Source organism: Crocodylus porosus, unplaced genomic scaffold (genome assembly GCF_001723895.1).
Source record: "Crocodylus porosus isolate Cpor-Errol unplaced genomic scaffold, CroPor_comp1, whole genome shotgun sequence".
Lineage (NCBI taxonomy): Eukaryota > Metazoa > Chordata > Crocodylia > Crocodylidae > Crocodylus > Crocodylus porosus.
The window spans coordinates 34,679,944-34,704,083 of record NW_017728931.1 but is presented as its reverse complement, the minus strand read 5'-3'; the positions used below and the strand labels follow the sequence as shown (position 1 = coordinate 34,704,083).

Below are 24,140 nucleotides of genomic sequence, written 5' to 3'. Positions count from 1 at the left end.
AACCTACCTGCCAGATCACAGGATGCTGCTCCTAATCCTCACCTCCTGTTTGTCAGCAGCTTGAGGTACAGTCTCCTAGAAACCCCTGCACCTATCTCCTTGAAACTTGGCAAGCTTCATGCCCTCAGAAGGGACTACCATCCCTGCACATTTCATCAGAATCAGGCAAGAAATGACAAAGTTATAGGCTGTTTTGTGCTTCCCCATGTGGGTGCAACATTGAAACAGTGAAACCATTTGGACAAAACAAAACAGAACAGTGCTTTTGAAACAAAATGAAACAAAACTCAAAACAAAACACTGTTCCATCAAAATGGAAGTTGAAGCAGAATGGTGCTGTTTCACACAACCCTATTTTTTATCCTGTTTTTCTGTCCCTCTCCCAGAGCACTGGGATTGGCAGGTACCTCAGGGAAGGATCATAGTTACTGGCCAGTCAATATCAGAGCAGTCCTTCCCCCCTCTCCACCCCTCCCTCTCCTTATTTTCTCTTTAGCTGCAAGCAAGCCCAACTTCAAAACTTGAAATGTTTTGAAACTTTCAAAACGTTTCGACTTTCCTCGTTTCGTTTCAAAGTTGTTTTGAAGCCTTTCGTTTTGTTTCGATTTTGCTGTTTCTGATTAGAAACAAGTCGAAACAGCATTGAAACAAAACACCCAGTGAAATTTCACACAGCCCTACTATTTACCTATTTGGGATTGGGGAGGGGCTGGAATAGGCAAACAGGTCAAGAATGAAATCCTGAATGGACTGGCCTGAAATACACTACTTTGCTGGCTAGGGTATAGCTTTATAAATACCTTCAATAACAATAAACACTGAAAAACCCCTCTGCATCATCAAAGAACTAGCCCCACACACACAACTTGAAATATTGGCCCTGAGAGACTAAGAGTTTGCCTAGATTAGGAAAGAGGCTGAGCACTATAGAGATAAGGAAGGAGGATGAACTGCTGGCAAGCCACTATTGACAAAAGAAGGTTAGAGAATGGGCACTACTGTCAATTACTAAAGTCTTGCCCACACACCGTTTTGTACCAAGTTAACCATCACTATTTAAAAAGAGGTATAGATAAATCTCCTATGTTGATAGAAGCTACTGGTGTAGCTTATTCCCATAAATCCAGGACATAATTATGATGATAATTATACCAGTACAGCTATGTCTGTACTAGAGAAGTTGCACTGCTTTAACAAAATTGATTTCAAACCAATAGATTTAAGGTGGTGCAAAAACTTAGCACAGACCAGTCTGTATGCAGTAGAACAAAAAAGAAATAATGTCTGGGATTCTAAATCTGCTCTGAGATCTCAGTCCAGGTGGCACAGAGAAGAGCTGAAAACCACAAGAGAGAAACATAGAGACCAAACAGAAGGTACAGCTAGAGAGAAACAGTGCAGAGGTGACACTGAGACTGGAAGAAAGTTAGAGACATGTTGCCAAACATCCTTGGGACTTGCTAGTGGGGGTCCCAGAATTGGAAGGTCTATTGTAGGTGAAATCTTGGGATGGAGACCAGAGGTAATTCAGACAAGTTCACTGAACTTGAGCAGAAATTATCACTCCCTGAATTAGATGTAGATAATTATGTTCTTTATATACCATCAACAAAACCTTGAATTTTATCTGTGAACTTATCAGCAACTGGTGCAAATTCCAGAGGAGGAGCTTTACTTACAGCTAAGAGTAAAAAAAAGTGACTATTTGCTCTGAGTTCTAGATCAATTTCAGCATGTAGCTCCTCTCCTTAGAACAAGGATCGTTGCAGTTATAAATATAATTAAAATAATGGAAGGGCTGATCTGTGAGGGAGGTTGAATAAACTTGTACAGGTTAAAAATATGCAGAGAGGAAGATATGATAGGTATTAGAGACAAATGAGAAGCAACAGCATGAAACAGGGCATGCGTGGGAGACTAATCTGGAGGTGACTAAAGCTGCATTGCAAATACTAGTGGATTTAAATTAAAGGGAAGATTCAGGGGAGCGATAAGGGAGAAAAAGCTTCCTAACAGGGTAAAACCAACTGAGAGCACTATCAGCTGTACAGAGTGCAAGGCACAAGGGAGAGTCCATGGCATAAACAGGTAGTTGTGCCATGGTTTGAGCTCAGCTCCTACAATTTGATAGCAAAATGCTGTTAGCCACCTGGACAGCACAATTATGTGACCACCCCTATTATCATCAAAACTGCTAGTACCATCAGAGTGCTAGTGGCACAGATTACCTTTACTATGCTCAGCATCTCTATCACTGCTCCATGCCACCATCACCAGAATTGTCATCACAATAATCATCCTCCAAAATATTACCATCCTCAGGCTGAACATCACAGCAGCGGTTCATCACTACCATAAACTTCATTATTACTGCTTCTATCACAACCTTCTGCTCCTGTGCTGCCACCACTGGCATAATAGGCTAGTAACTTGCCCTGAGAGGTGGTTGGGCACAGCACAGGATCAGCAGCTGAAGGTTCACTGCTGCTGGGGATTCACCTTGTTTTCGCCTCCTTTTTTTTTGCTGCTGACAACAAGCCCAAGGAAACAATACTCTTTCCCCAGTATTAATCCCTTAAAACCTCAAAAGAGAGGGAAAAGCGGGGGGAGGAGTTCCCAGACACTAGGACAATTCTCCCTTTCTCTCCCCTCTACCTGAACTTCCCTTTTTGCCATCTGCATATCCTTCTCCCTTGGAGAAGATGTCACTCTTCAGGAGCTCCTACCAGCTTTTTCTGCACCAAACCAGCCTAGCTCCCCTTATATCCCTTTGTATGTCATCACCCTGGCCGTGTCCAGTCAGGGAGTGCCACACTGCAGGATCTCTACCAACCAATCAGCCTGAAGAATCCTCTGCTTCCCCTGGCCAATGAGGTTAGACGGTTTTACATATTTTCCCCAAATACAGGCCCCAATTGCCATGTGCTGAGCACACCGGCCAGAACAACAGGGGCCATCTCACCCATGTCAAAACACACACACACACACACACACACACACACACACAAAATACAGTATACAACCCAGTGTGTAGGGGAGGGAGTTACACATGAAACAAGTTGTTTTTGTTTCCCTACACAGTCCCATGCACACCACCCCTCTCCCTGTCCCCTGGCCTGAAAAACCTTGCTTAAAAAAAGGGAATCTGGGTGTCCAGGTGGCTGGAATTTGGCACCCTTTGGCTACAACGGAGTAGCATCACCACCTGCATAACAGGTGAGTTCTTATAAGGTGTCAAAGCACAGAAACCTATTCAGACAAAGCTCAGGATAGTGGCTTAAACTGGAGCCATGCATCAAAAGCATCATGAAGTGATCCTTAGGTGCACATGGAGGTTAAAGATAAAGGTGCTGAAAGCTACAACTGAGGGAGGAAAGAATAGTGAAAATATGCTAAAGATTACTGGATCTTTGTTTTTGAATCTTTGTTTAGATCACATTGTGACCAACCAGATAAATGAACTACAAAGAACATAATTTGCAGTTTGCAAAAAAGCCTTATGTGCTATTTATATAGATAACTGAGAGGAATGTGGGTGAAATGGAGCTATTATACAATAAAGACAGAACACCAACTCTGTTTAAGTTGCACACATTTGATACCTCATCCAATGCCAATTTGGTGCCAGTTTTATCAGTTTTGACTGATTTGTACCTGACATGTATATCCCATACTCCACCATTTATGTCACTTCTGAATGTGACACAAAATCTGATTGACAGTTGAATGGCAAGGTGTTAAAAAGAGAGAGTTTTGAATGTGGTCTCATAGGAGCAGTGACTGACTTGAGCCTTTTCTGGGCAGTTATAAAAGGGCTCTCATGCCTTGATAACTGCTGAAAAAACAAAGAATACATCTTTTGTAATCAAGGAAACACCTTATTAATCCCCCTTTTATTTTATGTGCCTCCTGAGAATTGAGGACCCCTGTCAGACAAAGTGCACACTGCTTCATCTTAGGAGACTCATTAAAGAAATATAAATACATTTACATAGGAAAGATTAATCATAAGCACAATATGGAGAACATGAGACTGAGTGTGGCTAAGAAGGAATACCAGATCAACTCCATATCAATTAACAATGTGACACTGTCAGGAAAAATGTAACTTGACGTACTGAGTTGGTTTAGGAGAAGAAAGCTTATATAAAGCATGCAAGGTGATTATTCTGCTCTGCTTAGCAGTTGGAGAGCCTCAGCTATAGTCTTGCATCCAATTTAGAGCTCTGTGTTTCACAGAAGCTAGTCAGACTGGAGACAGATCAGGACAGAGCAAGGGACAGAATGAAAGACTTGGAAAAATAGGTCCTGAAGAAAAGACTGTGAGACCTGGGGAAAGCAAGTTTGAAGAAAACAGGAGACTGAGGGGAAATGGCATACATGTCCATACACACACAGGTACGCAAAACATGCATAGCGATTTGTAGGACTTCAAAGCATTTTATCCATGGTAAGAAACTAAGCCTCTCACCAAGTCCAAGGCAAATATATATTAATATACCTACTTTCCACACATTTTCCATAGAGCAGTTATTGTAAGTCAGCAAAAAATAATGGCCAAATTTTCAAAAGTAATTTCGTTATGAAGATTAAAATCAATCTTACCACATAAAACATAAAGCTATACACTTCGTCTAGCTAAGGGACCACTAGCTAGCTACTACATTCTTTCAATATACAATGCACTTTTTAGAACAAAACATTTCTTCTAGTATGGCTTATATCTTAAATTAGATTTTTAAAAATGGAAGAGAAAGAGAGAGAGAAAGATAGAAAAGAAAGCTCACACATGCACCATAGTTGCACTTCTATATTAGATGTTCAGACATCTAAACAAGAATAATAAAAAATATTTTTTTTATTAAATTAAGTGTCACAAAATTTGGGCATAGGTTAAATTCAGCAGCATGTTATAGTCAAAGGAACACAGTATTTCAAGATAGTAATTTTAGAATTATACTACTACCAATTACCTCATTCTTTATATTACCATCCTCTTGGACTTGCCATCATATCATTATTAGTAGAAGTACTAGCATATTATTACCACAATCATAACTCCAAACTTCCATTTTCAGACCATTCTTACATCCATATTTAGCCCTATTACTCCCACCGTGTCCTCTCAACTACTGCCATTATCCACAATGCCAGCACCAGGTTTGATTCTGATACACTTGCACTAGGCTGCATAAGGGACAGCATCCTCAAAACCAATGCAGCCATACTTCTGCAATACTGGTGAGAGCAAAGAATGTAGCTAAATGTCTCATCACCTCTGACATGGAAAAGTAAACATCAGTACAGTACCATTAAACAATTTAACACACACCATACTGTCCTTATGATCACCACCACCACCAGGCCACTTCATACCATTCCAGGACTGAAACCATATTTAGGAGAGTGGGTTTCACTAAGATTTGGGAGGGTTTTTTTCACTGTATTTCCTTCAGCAATTTTAAAGAGCAAAGCTGAGTCATCCTTTTGTGTCAGGCTACTGAGGTCCCAATTACTCATGAAAGGTAATCAATCCTGAATGAATCCTTTGAGCATACGACATGTTCTGAATTACTTGGCTGATTCTCACCTTATCTTGTTGTACATCTGGCATTTTCCATATGAACTGTACTGATCCTCAAAAAATTAATACTAAACTGAAGAATAAAAACAGCCCTCAGGGTCTGAATCATCACATTTGCCACTACTGTTCACTCATACCCTTCCTTGTCAGAATAAATATAATGTTATCACAGTCAGTCATAACAACATATTTAATGTCACTATTAGTTTTACCAGTATTATTATTACAATCACCGCAGCCATTGTTAAAAATCACAAATCACCACTTGTAACTGCTTCATAGTGTCTCCCTTGGTACCACAAGCAGTTTCATCCTGAACTTCAATGGACTATTTGATACTGTTGTGAGTTCAGGGACACAACTGGTCTCAGTACATGGATCTGAATCCATTGTCTTTGACAGAGGTACTCCTGACTAAGAGCAGTGTATGCAAGAGCAGAACCATCCCCTGTATATCCCAGATAACATGAGCAGTGAAAGAAAGAGAAAATATGCAAAGGCACAATGATGTGGCCAGGCCCCAGGGGCAGCTACCATATACAGGGGCAAGCAGCAACTTCTGGTTGATGCTGCACTGCTGGCAAGATTGTGTGATTGCAGCAACAGCTGTTTTCTTTCACCACCTCCTCCCAAGTCAGCACCCGGGGAGGCAAGGGTAACCTTGCCCTAGATACACCACTGAAAATATGGACCTACTCCTAAAAAACATGCAATATTTGCCTCACTTTGTTCCCATTAAAGTGGATATAAGGTTTTTACCAGCATAATTTAATTTGGCTGAACAAATCTAGCTTTATTTATGTTATTTCAAGGCTTTTTGTTCTACAGCACCCTCTCTCTCTTCCCACTCCTCCCTCCTCTCACTTGGACAGCAGTCACAATCAATCATTTACTTTCTAGCCACAGGTGGATTGGTGCAATGCGGAAATGTGAAGGAAAAGGGGTCGATTAAATGGAGCAAACTGCACTGAGCAGATGCATCACGAATGACTCAACCCACTGATCTATGGGGTCACCTTTCCCTGCAGGCACTGCAAGTGTTTGCAACAAATAGTTCTAGTCCCTATCATCTAGCCCCAGACCATTTTCCAGAGTCACACAGATGCCTTCATTGCTGTCCCTCCCTAAGGATAAGAACTGGTTTAAGGGCTTTAAACAAACAGATTTCCAACATAATATTGCTCAAGTACCTCTCAACCAAAGTCCATGTTAGAATTCACAGATTCACAGAAGTTTAGGGCTGGAAGGGACCTTGTGAAATCATTGGGTCCAGCCCCCTGCTCTGGGCAGGAAAGACTGTTGGGGTCAAATAAACCCAGCAAAGTGAGCGCCCAGTCTACTTTTGAAGACCTCCATGGTAGGTGCTTGCACCATCCCTGCTGGGAGTCTATTCCAGAGTCTGGCATACAATTGTAGCCAGCGTGCTCATCAGCAGCTGCAACAGTCATAAAACATTTGTGTCCCTGTAGGAGGGCCAGGATCCTTCAAAGCCATCCCACCTGCACAGTGCTAACGGCATGGGAAGGAAGTGGTGGTGGGAGACAGTGAGTGTGCCTTGCAGCACTTTCAACACTAATGCTCCTACCTCCCTCAGGATCTTGAAGGATTCGGTCAAGGCATTGTTCACGGTCCCCACTCCTTTTGCCTGCAGCTCATCCACCAACTGCTTAAAGTGCTAGTAACAAGACAGAAACGTATTAAAGCTATGAGAGGTGGATGGCAGGGATGCAAAATTCTCAGTATTAGAGGGCGCAAGATGGCTACTGATAGCCAGGCAGTTTTCCATTACGGCAGATGCTGATGTAGAAGTCATTAGGCTGCTCCAGTGACAGTTCTGCCGCAGGGCAATCATGTTCATATATGGGCTGTATGTGATACTGTCGGAAGCAGCAGCCATCTCCTTTAGGACATCTGCCCTTTGATGAGAGTGAAACAAAGATGAGTTTGGGAAGCAATCTGAGGAGAAAACTTCTGACAATGCTCACTGCAGACAATGTGAGGATGCACCCCCTCCAGGGGAATCTAAGAGAGAGAGCGAGCGAGCAAGAGAGAGACAGAAACAGGGAAGATGTAATAGAAGCTAAAAATACATGTATGCCCAGAGGGAGGTGCAGCTAACAGCAGTCAGATGCACAGTGACCACCTCAGGGCCGCAGCTGCTTGTCGTTTCCAGATTAGAACAGCAGCTATCACAAAAGCATGCTGGAAAAGTACCCTGTCAAAGGGTGAAACCAGGCTAGAGAACTCACTGGTCACCAGGCATTTTTACGATATTACCTTCTAGGGAAATGGCTGAATTCCATTTTTTCTAAGGGCCATGTACTTGAACAGAAAGTCTTGAGTTTTTAGAAATGGAATTTGGTGTACCCAAGAGTTATGCCCTGGTATTTGTTCTGGCACTAAGGTCCAGCTTTACTGGTACAGTCTAGCAAGTGCCAATTTGGCTTGCTTCCATGGCACAAGTCAGTTATTAAACCTGGTTTAACTGGCTGGCTAAATTGAGTTTTCAGATACTTTAAATAACCAGAAAAGCACAAAGAAACCAGTGGGTACAAGTGAATATGGCTCTTTGTATCTTAAATTTTAAAACTGCATACTTTTGGGCATTGGTTATTCCCAGTCCTTAAGAGTTCCCCACCAGAGCACCACCACCTCTATGAAGCCAACTACAATAAAAGCTCACCTCTCTGTTATCTCTGTCTGCTTGGACCAGGATACCCTTAAAACAGGGTTCAACATAATGGACATAATCATTATACTGCAAAAGAAAGGTAAAAGATTGGTGTTACAACCATAACAGAAACTTTCTGAAAGTGAGATTTTTTTATAATTTTGTTGTGCCAGTCTCATGAGCTAGGGAAAATACGCTTTTCAAAATGTCTGTGTTTGAAAAACAATACACTAGATAAAAGTTAATGTCTTGCAGAATTAAGTCCAAGCATATCCAGAAGTGGAGGTTAATATTATTTTTATTAACAGAGCTCCAGTAGGATTTTCCACACTCTGCTAGCTTGTGCAACTAGTTTAATTTCCAACAGCATACAGATCTCAGGTTAAAATATAGTTGCTTAAAGGGAACACAAATTACATTAGTCTTTAAAAAAAAATCACAAAACACTTTTCCAACACCATAATGATCTCTCTCCATTCTTTGATCAACACTGCTGACTCCTCCATTCACCTAAGTGCTTACATGGTTGTCATCACAGAAGTATTGGAACAACTTAGATGACAAGGTGGTTTTACTTTCTTTCCTACCATCAGGAAGAATTACAGTAGGTTTGTTCCAGTAAGTGTATGGGTATCAGGGTACTATGGGTAGGAAAGCTAAGGTTGGGTGGTTTGAAAATGTATCTATGAAAAAGATAGTTAGCAGCCATTCCTTTTAAACCTGGTCTTGACTTGTAAAGTCTTGGTCAGGTTCCTGAGGAAGTTCTGCTTCCTTTGGTGAGAAGCTCCTTCTGTATCAGTCAATAGTCTTGGTGCCCCACAGGGAAGTAACTGACCTGGGATGTCATGGGGATGTAGTGGCATTTATGATGCCAGTTCAAATTCCATGCAGGGCCTTTGAAAATTATGAGAATGACCTTGAACTGGTCTGTATTCTATAAGAAGCCAGTGCAGAAAGTGGTGCATGACAATGACCCCAGCATAAAGAATTAACACTACATTGCTTAAGAGAATGGCTCTTTTAAGCCCAGTTAGGCAGGATATGGTTTCTACATCCTATAAGAAAGATGGTACTACCAAAAGCAGAAAGCTTCCTAGGACCATGCCGGAGCATTACTAAAAGGGGAAAGCCACAGGGCACCCACCCACATCACTTGCTGAAGCATCAAGTGATCTCACCCAGATAGTGACTCAATCCCACTGGGTTTAGTCTGAAATATGAAAGCAGCACTGATCAAGGTGGGGTAATTCCATGCAGCAGACAGAGCTCTTGTAACCTTACTCAAACATTGCTTAACTAGGAGAAGTAAGAAAACCAAGCAAAGGAGTAACCTTGGTCTGCAGCTCAATAACAGGATGAAGAAGAGGTATCTACCATCCTGATCTTCACCTAAGGGGCACAGTGACAGAATGGTTAAGGAGTCTTGTGACTGCGCCAAAGGCATGAACTCAAGCTGTGCTCTAGACTCATACAAAAGGCTATCTCTTAGATAACTGAGCTGTAAATGAGTACTTGGCTATTCTGGCAGTAGTCCAAGGCAGTTAGATGTAATAATAGCCACATCTCTCCCTGGTTTACTGTTGGCCACAGAAGCAGGCATTCTTTAACCATGGTAGTAGTATGGGCCACTAGGCTTGGAAAGACCTTTTACCTATTAGTCACTTTCCAAAGCTGACCTATCTAAGCCGATTTCTATTTATTTCCACTTTACCATCTAACATTGGTGCTAAGTACTATAGTAATATTACTATAAGCCATGTAGGTGTGTTAATGGGGCTGGAGGGCCAAAAGGGAAGTTTCTTACTTGGAACAGGACTAACTTACTGCAATGATATTGACAAAATCATTTTCTCCCAAAGTGTCCAAAATAGTGATGATGGTGTGCTTGGCGATGGTCATCCTCAAACCCTTCATGCTTCCACTGATGTCCACCACAATGACAATGTCCTTGGCTGAGGTGGCTGCCTGGATATACCTTCATAGGAAGAGGAGACAGAATAAGCTGGTATAGCATAAATATCCAAGAGGAAAGAATTCTAAGCATTTCATTGGCATGCCAGGTCTGTGACATGATACTAGATCTCAGATAAAATACATCCATGGTGCAGATGCCTGAAAGATGCCTTACCATTTACAGGATGCATCCCTTATACACATGTGACTGTGGTTATCCTGCAGTCCCAACAGGAGTACCTTATGGGACCTGGTTCAGGATTGCTGGACAGCCAAAAGTTGGGGGGTGCTAAAGAAGTGATATGTCAGTCATAGCTGACAGATGGATCAGAGGGAACTTTCTGCTAACAAGCTGAGAGATTTAATCAGTGGCACTGATGGCATCTGAGCAGTCCCACCATGTTGACGATGTCATCACAAAGAGGAACAAAGGAAGAAGGGAGACACTGGTGGCAATTCTAGGTAGGACATGTTCGATACCAAGATAAAGGAAGAGGCAACTAAATGGGGTGGAAAGCACTCTACTCCCATACAACAGCCCAGGCTGTAATTCATCCCTCCTCTCTCCCAGGAGCAGGGAGTGACACAGGCTGCTGATTAGACTCCCTGTTGGAGTCGCTAGGCAGCCAGGTCTGTATGCCCATAACTGATATCTGTATAACCCATATTAGGAAGGAGAAGAATACTAATCAAGATAAATCAAAACTGTTGGGCCTGGGTACCTCAGTCAGTAGAGCATCTGATTTGCCTTGAGCAGAGGGCTGGACTAGGTAACCTCATGAAGTCCCTTCCAGTCCTACTCTCCTATGATCCTATGTTCCTCTGGGCCTATGAAAAATCATTGGCTACAATATATATTTACACATGGTACTTCACAGGAGTTGTAATGGTGAAGTCCCATGCTCCCAGTTTTCACCCTCTCTTTCTCTTACTTAAAACCTCAAGGAAAAAGAGACAGAGGGAGAAAGAAAGAGAAATCCCTCCAAAGCTCTCACCAGCCTCTATTCCTGCAGTCAAAGGAGATGACGCCATTCTCATCTGGTATCCACTTTATCCCTGAAAGAACAGCAAAAAGAAGGAAACAACAAGCTTTATAACACAGGAAAAAGAGATGTTTGGTGCCTCCCTGAGGGCACCAGATCTCTGCTGAGACCTAACTACCTTAGCTCACAGACTCCCATAGCCTGTAAGCAGAGCCCCAGTAGTGACAGCAGCAGCTATATTAAAAAAAAACCAAGTATACCTATCCTTAGTATATTCACTTTAAAGTATTGATAAATTTTCATTCAGAATCTGAACTCTGCCTGTTGCTCCTAGGAACATATTTCACCCTTACACTATTTGGACATAGTTTTTGCCAGTATCCTTCTCTTGCAAAGAACAGCTAAAACTTAAAAAGCAACAAGAGAAACAGGAAAGTAACCTGGATTCAGTACAAAGGGCTCAGTCATGGCTGTGCAGAAACAGGCTGCACCTCTATAGGGTGTCTCCCTGCTGAGCCCATAGGCCAGCAGAATATTTCTCTCTGTGCTATGCCTCCCTCTAGTGACCAGCTCACATATAGATGTTGAATCCAAGTGATGTTGCGGACGCTTTGGGTGCTTTAATTAGAGCTGCTTTCTCTCAGAGCAACTCTAATTAAAGCATTCCCCCCACCCCTGCACCCTGAAGCATGTGTAAATACACCCCTAGAGAGTAACTCTGCTCCTGCCAACAGTGTTACTCTTTTAGCCCAGTGGTAGAGGCATTCCTGGTCAATCCCCACTGGCCTCAAACCACAGTTGTGTGCGTGTGACAGGCAGACTTGTTACTACGCTACAATGCAAGCTAGCGATCTCCCCTCTGACTAAGCTCCTCACAGTGGCTTCTGTCATAGCGTGTTCTTTTCTTTGCAAAACTCATGTTTAGGCCCAATTTTTCAGAGAAAAGGCTACAAAGGTCTGAACTCCTTTACCTGGGTAAAGCCTGAAAAATCCTGTGGAGCTGCCAAAGTATTGCCAGGTCAGTGTTGGATCCCTTTGGAAATTGTCCACAAAAACCGGATTCAAGGCTTCTGACATGTAAACTCCATTTAAAATGTCTGGATCTGTGGGGAAAGCGGGAAAAAAGGGATGAGGGAGAGGCAGGAGGGCAAAAGGGGGCAGGTGGGGGGGAAAGCAAAGTACAGAGCAGAGTAGTGGGAACACAGAGAAAGAAATAAAGGCAATGCAAGGAATGTGAAGTCTGGCTGTGATTTTTCATGTTTCAGATCAGTTACAATGTGCATTCTTTCATCATTGTCACATTCTTCAACATGACAGCTCTCTCATTGAACCTGCCTTTAAATAGACAGGGCAGGAGAATTTGTTTTATCCTCAAACCAAATCCTAGAGTTGTTGTCAGTCACCGCCAGCAACCAAAGGAAGGTAACTCTCCTAGCTCATGCATCCTCCTCCATTCTTCTTGTAGAGCATCTGTGCCTAGAAGGATCTCTGGGGTAATGAGAGCCTTTCAGAGCAGGATCCTGAGGAGTCATTTAACATGATGTTAAATATAATGAGCCGACAGTGTAAGTAGGGACTGCCCTGTTACAACATTGTCATGGCTGGTCATGGTAGTACAGCCATTTGCCACAAATATCATAAATATGACAGTCCCTGTCTACAGCAAATACTTACAATTGGTCTAGTTAACTGTGACTCAAGCCTTGTTCTATCATGATCTTATTTCAGTGAGTAGAGAAGCCTTTAGATTTACATGCCTTAATCCTTTCTCTCTTTTTATATTTCTTCCTGGTTTCTTTCTTTCCATCCCTCCCTTCCTATTTCTCACACAAAGCCTGACCTCTGACTCTTAATCTCACGTGTGCCTGTGAAAATCTGCCAAGTGAGACCAGCATAAGACAGTTTGCAAATAGTGTCTACTGAGTACCATGGAGGATCAGATAACAGGATATGGGAAAACAAAACAAAATGGTTACGGTGGGAGTATCTGGGTTCCCCAGAGAATTATGGGGTGGAGTACAGAGCCTTAATTCCTGTTTATGCCCTTCAGAAAGAGAAGTTTTGATTGAAATTTAATAAAATCCTCCTAAAATTTCAATATATTGCCAAATATGTGATGCAGACAATTTCCAAAACTAACTGCAAAATTGTCAAATAATGATAGAGATTGCTTTAGAAGAGAAGAGCATCATCCTAGGTCAAAAACATCAAAAAATCAGAGGTGTTTCCAAATGAGGATTTGAAGCCTCTGCCTGTGTGATGGCAGATGGTATGATCTGAGGATCTGACCTCATGTAGTTTTAAAAACTAAATCAGGGCTGTGTCTGGTCAGTTGCTGGACAGGATACCTCCAGGGAAATAGGAGACCAGGCAACACATGGATCTTTGGTGCACCAGATAATGGCATCTAGGGCTGTCAGACCAGCATGAATTTCTTTTAAAGTTTTAAAGGAAAAAAAAGCTCTGTTTGCGCAGGATCTTAATTGATGTAGCAGCAGAGGATGTAATCACCAGCACCTGCTTCTCTCTGTTTTCCTAGCTGTGATAAACTAGTAAATGAGCCAGTATACAATGGAAGCAGCAGAGTGTTTCTTGTCAAAATGTATACAAGGGGAAGAACTGATAGTTAGGCAAGCAAAAAAGCAGCAGCTCAAGACAGCTTAAAGTATCAACAAAAGAGCCTAGCTACCTCAGTACAACTGTGGTCAACTGCCTCAATACTATGCAGCTTCACAGTCCAGAAACTTGGCTTCCAGCATCAAAGCAGATAGCCCAGCTCCTGATCAGAGGCATAACTGGGCAGTTTTACACCCTGGACAGTGGGGGAGGTGCACTGACCAAGTGAGTAGTGGTGGCAGCTACTATTTTTTCATTGCCTCTAAGTTGCTGCCCAGGTTTGGTTCTCCAGTTATCCTCCCTTAGTTATGCTATTTCTCCTGACTGAGGCCATGTGTGACTAGGAGAAAGGGAAGGGCAGGGACCAAACATAAATGCTGTGATGTTGCTGCATGAGGCACAGTGCTTTCCAGAGCTGCTCACTAGCACCAAGTGACCAGAACCTTACAGCCTTGCTTCTGCAGGCAAACTGACCAGTTATTCTCCAATATATTTTCTGCACTGACTACCATTAAGCATGACCACACTGAGTGGATAATTAGAGTATCCACTAGGACAATTAATGCAGAATTGCTGCTGTTATTTAAACTCATGATCTAGATGATATCACTGGGGGAGAATCCAGGGGGGCAGTTGGGTGCTGTAGTCACACCCCCACCCTTTGATTCCTACACAACTCAAAGCTTAAAACAACCTGCCTGTCAGGGATAATTGCATTTCTATTCAGGTATGGGTGATCTATTTGATTTCTGCTAATCTTAACCCCACAGGTGTTAACAACCCTTGATCTTCCACTAATCAAGCTAGCCTTCCTTCCACAAGTATCCCAGTAAAGTTTCTCTAATCACCTCCAGGGTATCCAGTAAAGGTGTGCAGCTGCTACCTAGAAATCTCTACTGGGTGGCTTTTTTTCTAGGGGACTCAAATGCAGAATAATCAGAGGCAGGGAGGAGCAGGGCTGAAGACAGGCCCAGCTGTGCAGCAGCAGTGGTGCAGTACAGTGGTCAGAGGCAGGAGGTGTTGCAAAAATGAGGCACAAAGGTAAGTGGGAGGCTGAGCCAGTGGCACAACCAGGGTGGCATAAAGCCAGGCATGGGCGGACCCAGAAGGGTTAGTCTCCCCCAGTAAGGGTAGTACAAGTAGTTGGAGCAAGTCTTCCCCCAAACACAATTTTTTGTTTCTGTATGTTGAGAGTGGAGGGCAGTATAGGCCACCTATGGGCATGCCATGGGGAGGGGGGCAGTGGGGGAAGTTACAGCCCTTCCCCCAGCTGCCTAGTGGTTAGGGATGTAAGAGGCAGGGAGACTGATTTGGGCAGAGGTCTGAAGGGCAGGGACTCCTGGGGGCTGTGACAGGCTGGATGGGGAGGTCGTGGGACCAAGGGGCTTACAGAGGAGGGGAGTCTGTGGAGTAGAGGGGTGTGAGTTGAGGAGGAGCTGGGGCACTATGGGGGTAGGTGGTGAGGGGCATATGGGGTTTGGGAATGAGTGGGGTTGGGGACCATGGGCTGGGGGGGAGTTGGGAACAGGAGGCTTGGGTGCTCAGAGGGACAGGGGAGGTTTCATTGGGGTGGTGACAGGTCAGGAAGGCTAGGGCATGAGTGGAACGAGTGGGCAGGGTACAGTGGGTTTATAGGGGCAGTGAGGGGAAGGGTAGGTCTCAATGGGGAGTAAGGAGGATGTTGGGGTCCAACAGAGCTTGAGGTACACCTGTACCCCAGCACCAATGATAAGTACAGACAGTTAAAAATCCCCAGGCTGAACTGATTCAATCTTCACAGGTCAGTCTAAACTGTGTAGATTGAACTAATAAGCAAGTGAACAGACATTCTCTTTTGATTCTGGAAATGTAGCCACATGGCTTCTCAGGCCAGAAGCTGGGGGTGTAAGAACATGCCTCCCTGCTTAGCTGGAGCAGGCAGTTTGGGCCAAGGCTAGGCCACCCACCCTGTAAGAGGCAGGGGTGGGGGGAAGACAGAGGATGTGTGGGGAGGTGCAAAGCATCCTGGGATGCTGGGGGACTGAGACTTAACTTGAATATAGAGGGTATTTGGGACAGAAATTCAATAAACTAATTTAAACCAAGTCTGATACTACATCCATTCATGTTTATCTTAAACCAGTTTTGGACATTTTGCAAGTGGTTTATGTGCACTGAATGTCTGTTGTGTTACAGATTTGAACCAGTTTCCGATCACTTATACCATTTTATATTTAACTTCTGTCCCTAGCCCAGGTACCTGCCCTATCCTGGAGATGGCAGTCAAGCCCTCCAGAATAATTTATACTTTTTTTTTTGCTTGGATCATAAACTGAATACTATAGTCTTAGGCCCTCAGCATATGAGTAAGTTTCTTTTTAACCAGAGAAAGATATGCACTGTGTTATATGATGATGCACCACACCATCTGTACCCCCTCTTTAAGATCTGCCCATAGATTTTACAGTAGCTTTCTTGTGTGGATAAACACTTAATTATTCTCTTTCCCCACCCTCTTAACTGTACTGTTGTTCCACAGTAATTTGAATGAAAACCAAGCAGGGATGGGACATTAAAGGTCAGCAAACCATTACCTTTGTTATAGACGTTGGTTGGGAGTTGTATGTCACTGTATGTTGTGTTCACCTTCAGATTATTGAAGTGTTCATTTGGCTCCAGAATGAATTCATCTCCAAGCTCCACATAATTATCATTCTCATCCTTGTCATTAATCAGGAGAGAGTTGTAGTAATCAAACTTGTTGATGAGGAGAAATGAGACAATGGAAAAGAGAATGACTACAAATTCATTATCAGCACTGCAGGGAGAAAAAGGGTCTTTGAAAAGTTATCTCTGGAGAACTGGAGAAAGTTGGGTTTCAAGTTAGGTTAGAGTCACAAAAGTTGCCATCTGAAAAGCCTCAGATGACCCATGGAAGATGTGGGGGTAAGTATCCAGGTGATAAAAGAAATTCACAGCTAGCATCACCTGGAAGTCTGAGGCTGAACGTGTGTGGGGCGAGCAGTCACTTATAAGTGAATGGATACTAAGGTTGAACTACCAGGCCAGTCAGTGACTTGTTGCATTGGGCACTGTTTCTGTTCTTAATTTCAGTGTTTCTACCTTGGTGATTGAGGAAATATTCTGTTGGCTAATTTGCCTTCATAAAGCATTTTTATTTTTCATGCAGACTGACCCAAGTGGGCAGCCTGTATTTCAACTGTGCTTGCTGTACTTGTATTGAGAATAAAAGACTTTAACATTTTCAATCCAGCTGCTTTCATCAGCATTTAATTAAGCAAGTGTATGTCCATAGCTGTATTGAATATGTGGATACATATGGATAAAATCCAGTTATCTAAATTGCTTGAGTAACACAAATCACATATTTGATTGAAAGTTCTGATAACTGGGTCTTTGCAGAGTAAGGGGGCACATTGGGAATCTATGAGAATGCCTGGGGACTCAGAGTGATGGGTTTTCTGATACAGTGTAAATACATAAAGCGTTCTTGGATTTGACCTCTGCACCAACTTGCAGATGCCCAGGTTTCAGTCTTTGAAAACTAAATGGGAACTTTCTGGGCATATACAGGGAAATGCTAAGAAGTAGATGAGGGTGTGCATTTATAGCTCACTAGTTACTCAGTACTAATTGCCCCTGTAGACATAATTAGCATACAGTAAATGAGGGGCTGATTAGTCCACCAATGAGCCCGATATCTTTCCATCATTCTTGTCATCAGCTTAGGCTCTGAGATAGCGGGATCTGCTCCCATCTAGCATGACAGGAGAATTTAAAGCCAACTCCACTGAGCTGTGTTGACTAATCCTTCACCCCCATCTCTAATGGATAACATGGGCATTAGCAATAGTATGGGGCTCCCCAAACAGAGGACCTGGTAGCCACTTTCAAGCATGCCATTCTGTGACTACAGTTGAGTCACCAGCTTTTTACAGATGAACGACAAGAAGTGGGGAGAGAGATACCAAACCAGAAAGAGAAACAGCATTTCCACCTCTCCCTGTTATTTCCCCTCTTCAAGCTGCACTTCCTCTCCTGCTGATCCCAAAGCATTCCTTTCTCTCATGACGGTGAGATACAGAGGTTGACTTGGATATCTCCTCTCAGGGTGTCCTATGAGTTAGCCAGATCTGGGGGTGCCAGGGAGTCAGGAATGGGAAGCATGAGCATCCTTCTTTCTGCAACATGTGCCACTGCCATTGGCACAAGTTTATACCCATCACAGGAGAGTCAGGAGATACCACCAGACCTTGAACATATCATGGAAGTCACCTATTTAATCAGATTCCTAATGAGACAGGACCTGAGTTATTACTGTGCCCCTGTGTATTTTGAACACAGAAAAATTTCCCTTAGAAGGAAGAGCCTTATATACCCAAGTGGCCCTAGGACTAGCAGTCAGCTTGGCTTTTAGCCAGTCTTCCAAGTCTCCTCATCAGATAAATTCGGGCTTTGCCACTGAAGGAGATGAACTTACCACCAGTGAGGAGTTGTATTCATGGTTTAGATCTGCTTCTTCTGCTGCTTCCACCAGCCTCTAAAGCAAATACAGAGGAAGGGTGAAGGACACAGTGGGGTGGCTCTGAACAAGACTTTTCAGAAGGTGCCATTGTTTACAAAATGCTGAAAGCCTCAGTGCCTCTGAGCCTTCACATCTAGCTCAGCACCGCACAGGGACCCTATGGCAAGCTCCAGATTCCCTGGTGCTCAATAACTGAAAATATTTGGATTAAAGTTCCATGCTGCAAGATTTGTATCTGCAGAGTATATTCACAGCTAATCACTCCAGAGACTTTGGGCAAACCTCAGCAATATCCCTAAATAATTAGTATATGGCACACTGCAAGCATGTCTAGGAGAAGAGATTTTGGCTGGAGAAAAAACAGCATAAAGTTTAATTCTGCTTCAAGAGGAATCCTGTGAAAATGATGTGGAGCAACCAATCTGGGAGAAGCTGTGCATCAGGCCATCACCCAGAGAAAACACCTTCTGTGAATACCACCCCATGGGGCTACTAAGACAAGAAATGTGATTCATTTTTAAGGAGCAAGAAATATTATGACCAGGGATCCGGGTTTTCCATTTCCCACGGAAAAACAGAAAAAATGCAGATTTTCCCTTTTAACTAAGAAAAACATGGATTTCTCATTTTAATGGAGAAACATGCAGATTTTCCATATTTTGCAAAATGCTCTCTGCAGGCCAGAGTTCCAGCCTGCAAGGAACTGGGGAGCAGGAGGAGAGTGGGCAGGAGGGGGGCACCATGTACCTACACATGGCCGCCAGGCAGCCTGGAGAGTAGCTCCTACAGGTAAGTCTGCTGGGATAGGTGGTGGAATTGAGGCCCCCATAGGAAGGGATTTGGGCAGGGCTGGGTCTGCTGCCCAGCTGGGCTGGTGCATGGGGCTTGGGGCCCAAAGCCCAGGGCCCAGGGCTGGAATGCGTGGCCACAGGGCCCTGCAGGGAGTGGGATGGGGCTGGCTCCCACTGCTTTGTGCACTCGAGGGGGCAAGGGGAGAATGTGCCCCCCAGACTTGTGCAGGGGGTGAGCTGCCCACTACAGGCTCAGGATCCCTGCCTTGCTTCCCCCTTGTGGGGCCTCAGTAGCCCAGCAGGTGGGACCCGGTGTGGCAGGAAAGAGCAGGGCTGGGCAGGGAAGCTCCTTGCCGCTGCTGCAAGCCCCAGGTCACCATGGTGAGGCACCCCCTGCCCATCTGGCAGCAGTGGGGGGCAGCGCAGAGTTGTGCCCTTTGTGACTGCCAGGTGGGCAGGGGGCATCTCACCAGGGTGGCATAGAGCTTTCCTGCTCTGCCCTGCAACTCCAGGTCTTGCCTGCAGGGCCATGGATGCCCCAGGGGAGGGCAGCAGGGAGGGAAGCCCAAGCACCCTGTGGGTGGCCCCTATTTGCCTCACCATGGGCTCTACTCCAGCCATGCTGCCTGCAGGGGAGGGGGAGCCAGGCCCCACACTATGCTCCCTGCTTGGGTTGCAGCAGCCTCTGCCTCTCTCAGGCAGCAGCCGGGGCTTGGGCACTGCTGCAGAGGGCAAGGGGCTGCAGACCTGGGTCCCTGGGCCCATAGCCCTGGCAGCTGGGGCCCCCTCTGGCAGGGTTTGCAGGGGAGCAGGAGGCTGTGGGTGTGGGGTAAGGGTACCAGCAGGGCTAGAGGGCTGCAGTTGGGGAGTGAGGGGCACCAGCAGGGCTGAGGGGCTATGGATTGGGAATGAAGGGCCTGAGCCTGCATCCTGGTCATAGAATCATAGAAACTAAGGGCAGGAAGGGACCTCAGAAGATCATCAAGTCCAATCCCGCCTTGCTCTGGGCAGGAATACTGCTGAGATCAAATGATCCCAGCAAGGTGTCTGTCCAGTCTTCTCTTGAAGATTTCCAAGATTGGGGACTGCGCCACCTCCCTGAGAAGTCTATTCCAGATTCTGGTTACCCTTACCATAAAGAGAATTTCCTCATGCCTTCTGGGGACCTGCTTCTCAGCTGAGTCTCTGGGGCTCCACCCAGACCTGAACTCACAACCTTCCTAGCACTAGTTTAGCACACAAACCCAAGCTAGACAACAAGACCGAAGTTTTCTTGTGCTTGTCAGGGACACACTTCTCAGATAAGTCTTTGGGTCCATACCTAGACTTGAACTTACAATCACCCAACAACAACTCATTACACAAACTCCTGATTCAGAGAACGAGATCAGCAGTGAAAGCATGAGTGAAGGGGGCAAGGGTAACTCTGATTTTTCCATGATAGAAAACCCAAAATCAAGTACCAAAATGTATAGGTATCTAGAATTTATTTTATTACAGTGATTGAGGCACCGATAGGCTTCCAAATGGCTTTAAAATTGTAAATATATCAATAAAACATTGTGTTCAATTGATACCTATATATATAGTGGCATTTCATTTTAATTGCAGGTTTGGGGGGTTTTATCAGAGAATTTGCAATTTTTTTTATCAGAGAAAACCAGGATCCCTTATTGTGACCATGCATAAATATTGTCAATAATGGAAGCTAAAATAGCCATCTGCGCGGTCAAATCTTATGCTTTGCAGCATCAGTTAATTACTTGTATACATTCAGGAGGGGTTTCTCTGCAAAATTCAGCCACAGACTTAACATTGTGCAACTGGCTATTGCTAGTTTACTATTTTGTGGTCTCTCATCAAGCATAGGACAATCCAGGTACTGGGAAAGACTGGATCTGGATCTAAACTTCCCGGGTGGCCCACAGGTCTACAATGAGCTGGGTCTGACCATGCCTAAATTTAGACTTTGATCCAGATCCAAGCTTTTCAGTTCTGATCCATTTCTACTTTACACACCATTTGTTTTTATATAGTCAGGCCTCTGCAACTAAAAGATCAGCATTTTTAATATTAGGGGACCAACACAGGCAAATTCTCAGACAAGTGCAATGGCTAGGACTTGAACGCCTAGTTACATGTACATTTCTCACATTCAATGACCACAGTACATCTCCCTGGACTACACAATGCCCGTGCAAGCAACTAGCTCTTAATAGTCAGTGTGTACTCTGTGGCAGACTGTTCCCTTGCAATTTCCATGCCATTATCCCTGTTTCTGTTAAGTCTATAAATTCATTTCCCCCTACATTCATTCCTGAGATCAATTATTTTCTTTATCACCCTTGTCTGAGGCAGAAGCCAGTATTTCCTACTCCATGTACCAGTAACTCTTAACAATGGCTATATAACCACAGAGAGTCTCCAAGCAGGACCAGGAGGTACCCAGATGAGCAAGGAAGTATTTCTAGGATCTTCACAACTACAAACCTCTGTGGCATCTATAGGGAATTCAGGGCCAGTGCTTTCTTGTTGGCAAAAGGAAACTTCCCAGTACAATTCTGGACTTCTTACCTCAACTGCTTCTACTTTTCTGTGCAGCATTGTCTCCATCTCTTCTGCAAACTTTTTCACTAGTTCCAATCCATCCACTTCCTGGATCTTTAAAGAGGGCTCCACATCCTTGTATTTCTATTATAAGGAAAGGAAAAGTTCATGCTGAATAAAAGGTTCATGAAGAAAGTAGTAAATCAAACACCATAACCTGAGCACTCTAGTTAATGAGGAGAGAGTAATCAACAATACAGCTTGGAATTTCAATCCAACCTTTCCTATGCTTTCTTTTTTTGTCATGTGCAAATAATTGGGGTCTAATACAGACATTTCAGAGTATAAGCAAAATAACTGATTTGCTGGCACAAGCAAGTGCTTGCAGTTGTCTAAATTAACTCAAATGCACCATCAATGATTTGCCATGCAAAAATATGCTTGTGATTGTTTGCACTTGCAAGGTGAGAAAGGAGAAAAGGAGGCCAGGTTTGAAATCCTAGCAATGTGTATGTATAGCATGTGCAACCATACTATCATGGACTGGGATCTGGGCAGGACTTACAAGCCAAGAAGAATGAAGGCTGATCAATACTTGGATGGGACCCCTCAAAAGAAAAAAAATAGGTTGTGCAGGAAATCAGGCTGTGGATTCAGCCCACTTTTGTTCTTGAATAAGTGCAGAAGGAATCCCCAACCATAGGGCTAGTAAGACATGGGATGGGAGAGAGATTGTAGAGACATCCTGACAACTTTAGGTTTATTTGAGATTTTCTGATATTTTTTTAAACAAATTGAGAATTAAGTCCCAGTGTTCTGTGCAAATTCCAAGGTGGGTAACTATAATCTGCCTTTCTAAATCTCTTCTGCAGTTTTGATATTGGATGTAATAGTCCTTACTTTTTGGTCTTAAAAAAAAAAGCTGGAAGAGGAATAAAACAGATGGGAGCAGGAACTGCAAAAGGAGACAATGTGATTAACCTTTCTCAAAAAGGACAGAACTCTTATCACATTATAGCTGATGATGATGACGGTGTTTTTGTATAAGGGGAAAAGCAAATGAGTAGGTTCACCCTATCCCTCACATGTCCTGCCTATGGTACATGAACCCTTCATCCTAATAGACAGGGCTTATCGCAGGCTAAAGGGGAAAGGCTTTGTTAACTCCCCTTTACTAAAATACTGGCAGCACCTCAATAATCTCAATATGAGATTCATTTTTAGTGTGGTACAAAATGAGGCAATGGAGGGCAGGGAATTTGATGCCTTTTTCTAATTAGGAGAAAAGCAGAGGGACTTTGAATTTCTCTGGGAGAAGCAAATAAGGCTCCTTTTGTTAGAAAAGCTCATTCATCATTAGAGAAGGATGTTGAGCATATGTGGCATAAGAAATGCCTTGAGGACGGGACAGAGCAGAGGAGGTCAGACAGAAATAGAATCACATCCAGCCTAGAGCAGCCATGTGTAGAAGCTGCTAGTTCTGCCTGGCATGATTAACAGAGCAAGAGGTTTACTGGATTAAAGGACTCCAGTCCTTGCTGCCGCTGCTAGCTGGAAAGGATGGGGGAGGGGAAAAGAAGAGGCGAGGATGATGGTTAGTGTAGCAACCCTGCCAAAAGGAGCTGCCTCACAGCTCACAGGCTGAAGACCTTGGGTGATGACAAGACCATGGTACTATTCATCCCAGCTGCTGCCTGTTTGATTTAACTCTGTGTCATGGTTTCATCTGCAGAGAAGCTGATCCTTGCCACTCTGGGGGCTTTAATCAAGCCCCTCCCCTAGGATATGAGGGTAATCTCTCCCTGGAATACAGGCTGCCAGGAAAAAACTACACCACCACTTACGTGTATGCTCTATGCAAATAGGCTGCTTTCAGTAGGGGATGCACTGAGGTAGTACATGATGGAGTACTTGATTCCAGTAGAACAGAGCTAAATGGTGGGTTTCTTGCTCAGGCAGAATTGTAACAGTACTTCCATTTTGCCTTTTATTGAGTATGCTTCTTGTAACTATTTTATATTTTTCTTTTCTTTTCTGTATAACTGCCGCGCGGCACTCTCACATTTATGTAACATTGAAGTTACTGTTAATCAAAACAAGTGCCTGGTACTGCTCTCTGCTGGCACTAGGCCACACGTGTATTCTGTAAATTTTATTCCTTATCTAGAAAATGCCAGTTTTGCAGAAACGAAACTTATGTAGAAAATCTACCTAGTAACTATTATGTAAAAGGAACTATCCTATCCCTGTATGCTTAGCTTATATCATAGTTACTGTCATAGAGGCAGTCCAACCAACATCTATAAAGAGGCAAAGAAGCGAGAAATGGCAGAGACGACAACTGGAAAACTCTGTAGGCCTGATCACCCTGCAGACCAGTTCTCAGCCTCCCCGTCTGGGCGTATCCCAGCGAAAACAAAGGCCTCGAAAACCCAACAATCGACAACAACTCACCATGTTACAGTTTGTA

The 24,140-nt window shown here is 43.8% G+C and overlaps 1 protein-coding gene across 2 annotated transcripts in view; it reads right to left on the bottom strand.

Annotated features, from left to right (window-relative positions):
- CACNA2D4 (calcium voltage-gated channel auxiliary subunit alpha2delta 4) overlaps positions 1-24,140 on the bottom strand; it is a 183,236-nt gene that overhangs the window by 136,172 nt on the left and 22,924 nt on the right. For both annotated transcript variants that reach the window (XM_019544560.1, XM_019544561.1), the window contains 8 exons: positions 21,698-21,814; positions 18,288-18,347; positions 16,381-16,543; positions 12,163-12,294; positions 11,204-11,264; positions 10,080-10,230; positions 8,268-8,342; positions 7,170-7,259 (listed from right to left, as the gene is read on the bottom strand). In XM_019544560.1, the coding sequence (XP_019400105.1) occupies positions 7,170-7,259; positions 8,268-8,342; positions 10,080-10,230; positions 11,204-11,264; positions 12,163-12,294; positions 16,381-16,543; positions 18,288-18,347; positions 21,698-21,814 (849 nt within the window). The remainder of the gene's footprint in view (positions 1-7,169; positions 7,260-8,267; positions 8,343-10,079; positions 10,231-11,203; positions 11,265-12,162; positions 12,295-16,380; positions 16,544-18,287; positions 18,348-21,697; positions 21,815-24,140) is intronic.